Below are 5,516 nucleotides of genomic sequence, written 5' to 3'. Positions count from 1 at the left end.
CAAAGAAAACTCATATAAATATATTAACTCAAATGTCAATTAACCTTTCCGTTGGTTCCAACCAATCTTTATAAAAAGTCTGAATGGATCACTTGAATTAAGTCATACATAAAACTTTGATATAAACGTGCATAGACACTATATCTATGATAGAGATTTATGGTTAGCCTAAATGTTTTTAAGAGATATTACAAAGCATATTTTACAAAGCAACATTTATAAAAATCTATTTTTGCTAGACTACAATAAGTCGAATACCTAATAATGTCAGAGTATACTTACTTACTTACTGCTGGGGCGCTACAAATCGCAGTCGATTCTTCGCCTCGTAGATCAGCCTCTTCCACGCTTCTCTGTCCGCTGCCATCTCCACTGTCCCTCCACACTGACTCACATCTCTCTTAACTTGTGGACTCCAGTTGTGGACCGGCAGCCGATAAGGAAGGACGTTGGTGTTAGTGCTCAATAGTTTGAGGTTATGTTCATGGTTGCATCTTATTAATGTAAGTAATTGATCCGATTTTGAACATTATACCTGACAATCAAACATGAATTGCTTGAAGTGTCAAAAAGATATTGATAGGAAAGCTAATTTTCTCAAATGTTCCCAGTGTTCAGAGACCTTACACTTAACTTGTGTTAATGATCTAACTCTCATAGATTATCAATTTTTGAAATCTAGTAATGCTAGTTGGACATGTTTTCAATGTAAAAAAATGCCTAAGCGTGATGAAACCCCGGTAACTCCTAAAGCAACATCTGAGAAAACAATATGTTTAAAATGTAAGAAAGGGTTTCCATTTAATGCACACCGAGCGGAGTGTTCTACATGTAAAGAGGTGTTACATTTCAAATGTGCTGAAGTTTTGAAAGAAGAGTTTTTTAAGGATAAGTCCAAGTGGGTTTGCTATGTTTGTTCCCAGGAATCAAGGAATCAAGAAATTGAAGAAATTGATGGTGCTGCAGCTAAATTGACTCAAGAAAACGTGTCCCTTGTAGCTTTGCTTGCAGAAATGCGCAGTTTCAGACAGGAAATAATGACCCAAAATAAAGACATAAAGGATTCGCTTGGTAAATATTCAGATTGGCTAATGGAAACCAATGAAAAGATTGATAAGGTGGATGGTAAGATTACAGCTTTGGCAAAAGAACTTGAGCAGATAAAACAAGAAAATTGTGACTTAAAGAAGAAGAATGATGCATTGACAAATCGAATAAACTATCTAGAACAATCAGTGAAAGATAATGAGATTGAAATACAAGGAGTCCCAATTGAAGACGAAGAAAATATTTTAGATATCTTAAAGAACATTTCCACGCAAATATCGTTTGACTTCAACAATGAAATGATAAGTAACTGTTATCGTTACGGACAGTCTCAGACAAGTGAGTTTGCCCCAGGGATAATAGTACAATTTGTACGAAGATTAGATAAGGATCGCTTCATGAAGTGTCGTCGAAAGAAGAGAAATCTTAATTCTAGAGACATTGGTTTCATGGGAGGGGACGCTACAGTCATCTATGTAAATGATAGCCTAACTACGGAGAAACGGAAACTGTTAAAAGCGGCACGACAAGCAAAGAAGAACAAAGGGTTCACCTATCTATGGGTAAGGGGTGGTCGGATCTATTTGAGGAAAAATCCTGATGACCCGTGTGTGCTGATAAACAACTATGATGATATCAAGAAGCTGGAGTGATATTTTTGTTCCAATACAGAAGTGTCCGTGGTTTTAAATATTTTTGAGTGTAATGTGTTTTGGTTTTTTGTTTCACGTAGTGTTTTGTTAGGATTTGTATTTCTTATTGTTGTTCAAATGAGGGCCTATTTAATAACCGCTTCATACTCTTTTATCTGGTTAAATGGTTGAAAATAATGACGTTTCAAACATAGAAAGTACTTCATGTCTTAATTTAAAAAATAAGTTTAGTAATTTAAGAAAATGTTTAAAAATAGTACATGTCAATGTTGAGAATATTAGAGCTCATAAAGACTCGTTTTTTAATGTTTTCCAAGATTCATTTATTGATATCATTGCCGTGTCAGAAACTTTTTTAAAGCCCGAAATCTCATCTTCACCTTTTATGTTAAATGATTATAATCTTTTACGTCATGATAGGGTTGGTAAGGAAGGAGGAGGAGTAGCTGTATTTATAAGAAAAGATTTTCATTTTAAGTTAATAGCTACCTCTCAATCTGTATACAGTAAGAGAATAGAATTTATGATTGTTGAATTATCATTAGGTTGGAAACTACTTTTATGTGTTGTGTATCGTCCACCTAAGGCTAGTCATATCGATGAGTTTTTTGAAATTATTGCTGGCCTACTTCCAGTTTATGATAACGTCTTAATATTGGGAGATTTTAATATCAATCTAAGTACTGATAGAGAGTTTGCTGAAAAAACACAGTTTAAGAGCTTAGTGAATAATTTGAATTTAACTGTTTTACCATTACAACCAACCTATCATTTACCATTGTCAGACTCATTGTTAGATTTAATCATTACTAACGATGTGCAGAGAGTTCATAGTTATGGTCAGTTACCTATATCAGGAATATCTTATCATGATCTTGTTTTTGTTGAAATGAATTTTAGGGTGAAATTAAATGTAAGCAAGGAAATTATTTTTGTAAGAGATTTTAAAAATATACAACTTGACCAGTTAAAACAAGAATGTTTAACCATAGATTGGGGCGATCTTTACGCAAGTGATAATGTTGATAATAAGATAGAGATATTGAACAATAGGTTACATTTATTATTTGATAAGTATGTTCCAGAGAGGAAAATAAGTAAAAAACGTAATCCATGCCCTTGGATAAACAATGAACTGAAAGAATCAATGATAAATAGAAATACTTTGTATAGGCGTTACCTAAGGACGAAGAATGCTGTAGATTGGGAGAATTATAGAGTTTGTAGAAATGATGTTAAAAGGAAACTAAGAGATGCTAGAAATCGTCACTTTAATACGTTATTGTCCTCTGATAGGTCTAATAAAGATAAGTGGAATATTTTGAAATACCAAGGTGCAGGTAAGGTTGTTAAGCGACCACTTGATCCTAATGTTGAACTTAATGAATTGAATTCATATTTTTGTGGAATAAACAATAATATTAATAATGATTTGCTACAGTACTACAGGGATATGAGAAATAATTATGATCTATTAAATGTACCTCTTAGCTTTAATGAACTAACTTGTGAAGAAATATTCAAAGTATTATCAGATATTTCATCAAATGCCGTTGGGAGTGATGGTGTACAATTGAAATTTATTAGAATAATATTCAGTGAAATAAAAGATGTATTATGTCATATTTTTAATTTTTCACTACTTTATAGCGATTATCCATTGCAGTGGAAAAAAGCGTTAATATTGCCACTACCCAAGATAGATAAGCCAGTAGAATGTAAGCATTATCGGCCTATAAATATTTTATGTGTGCTAAGTAAAGTATTAGATAAATTAGTCTTCAAACAGATTATAAAGTTTACAGATGATAATAACATATTGTATAAATATCAATCTGGCTACAGGAAACATTATAGTACACAGACTGCTCTTATACGAATTACTGACGATTTAAGATTAGCAATGGATAAGAGGCATGTAACGGTGTTAGTATTATTAGATTTTACCAGGGCATTTGATTGTGTCAACCATAATTTGTTAATATCCATATTGCAATCATATAATTTTAGTGATAGTGTTTTAAATTGGTTTCATAAATACTTAAACTTTAGACAGCAACAAGTTAAGACAGCCAATGGATTGGTTTCCAATTGGAAAGTTAACCCTTCAGGTGTGCCGCAGGGATCCACATTATCCGCATTGTTGTTTTCATTGTATATAAATAGATTAAATGAATGTATTATTTTTAGTAAAAGTATGTTTTATGCAGACGATTTGCAGCTCTATATAGACTGTGATGTTGGTAAAATTAATGATGCTGTAGATATGTTAAATGCGGACCTATCTTCTGTATTTCAGTGGTGTCAAGGTCATGGTCTTAGTTTAAATATACAGAAGTGCAAACCTATTGTAATAGGAACATCAAGGCTATTAAACACAATAAACATGGACAATATTCATCAAGTAGTAATTAATGGTCAAGAGTTAAAGTATGAAACAAGTGTTATCAACTTAGGAATTACATTGACAAAGAACCTATCGTGGACTGATCAAGTGACCAATGTTTGTAATAGAATATATCGTTGTTTGTACCAATTTAGACGCTTATGTTTCAATCCACCATATTACGTTAAGAAAGAGCTAGTAGAAACATTAATTTTTCCTATTATTGACTATGCCATTGCTGTATATTGTGACTGTAATGACGATCTAACTAGTAGAATACAAGTTGCTCAAAATTCCTGTATTAGATATATATTTAATTTAAGACTGGATGATCATGTAACAAGGTATTATCGTCAGTTGGGTTGGTTAAAGATTAAAGAGAGAAGAGAATTAAATGTTTTAAACACAGTTTATAAAGTTCTAAATACTTGTAAGCCAGAATATTTGTTTGAAATGTACTCAAGAATGCGTGATATCCATACGAGAGGAACTAGATTTGGTAATGAAATAATTCAATTTCCTGTGCATAGAACGATGATATATAACAAATCTTTCCATGTATTATCGATTAGACTTATCAATAATTTAGATAGTGAGATAAAAAACCTTAATAACCCTAAACGTTTTTCTAAAGCAGTAAAAAATCTGTTATTACAAAGATATGAAGTATAAAATCATCATCATTTTTCAACTATTACTTTTTGCACATGTATAAATATTAGGTATCCTCATTTTGTTTGACAATTCCATAATAGTTTTAGGTGATAAAATCTTTAGTTATCAATGTAATATGTTTTGATTTGTAAGTGTAAGTTAATTTCTTTTTTACACTTCTGTATTGTTATATAATTTGTGTTTTTCACTTATTAAAAGTAAATTTTAGATTTTCATAGTCCACAACTCTGTACATGTATATGTTGTTTGTATATTTGTTGTTCCTGTCCTGGGGGAAGAGTGGACCTTTGGTCTAACTCAGGGCAGGTTAAATAAAGAATTTGTCATTTGTCATTAACTTGGTCATTAGGGTGGAGTGAAAACCCAAAAATATTGATAAATTCTTTGGAATAGTCTCAAAAAGTTGTGTCTTTGTGAGACTAAACTACCATAACAATTTGGGTTTCATTAATTATTATCTTTAGGTGCCCCAAGGCCATTCAAATTTGAAAATTTTACCCAAAACGCCATTTTTCAAAAAAAATTTTTTAAATATTCACAAAGTTAAAATCTAAATGTAATACATGTTTTAATAAAGGTGTTGGTCTTAATTAATATATAAAAAAATATCAAGGTGAAAAGGGATAATTTTAAGGTGCCCCAACAGTTTTGAAATAAGCAATATTTATCAAAAATCTACTTTTTTATAACAGACAAAAACCATAACATAATGTTCTAAACTTGAATGAAATGGTTAAACAATTGAAAAACCAGCA

The 5,516-nt window shown here is 31.4% G+C and overlaps 1 protein-coding gene across 1 annotated transcript; it reads left to right on the top strand.

Moving 5' to 3' along the window:
- The first annotated feature begins 1,091 nt into the window (after positions 1 to 1,091).
- LOC128984515 (uncharacterized) lies at positions 1,092 to 1,700 on the top strand. Its single transcript, XM_054403846.1, has one exon. It carries the CDS (start codon positions 1,092 to 1,094, stop codon positions 1,698 to 1,700), a length of 609 nt encoding a protein of 202 aa, XP_054259821.1.
- Positions 1,701 to 5,516: the final 3,816 nt, after the last annotated feature.

The sequence above is a fragment of the Macrosteles quadrilineatus genome, unplaced genomic scaffold (assembly GCF_028750875.1).
Source record: "Macrosteles quadrilineatus isolate MER2022 unplaced genomic scaffold, UCM_ALF_1.0 Scaffold_2__2_contigs__length_208266976, whole genome shotgun sequence".
Lineage (NCBI taxonomy): Eukaryota > Metazoa > Arthropoda > Insecta > Hemiptera > Cicadellidae > Macrosteles > Macrosteles quadrilineatus.
This window is presented reverse-complemented; position numbering and strand designations above follow the sequence as displayed.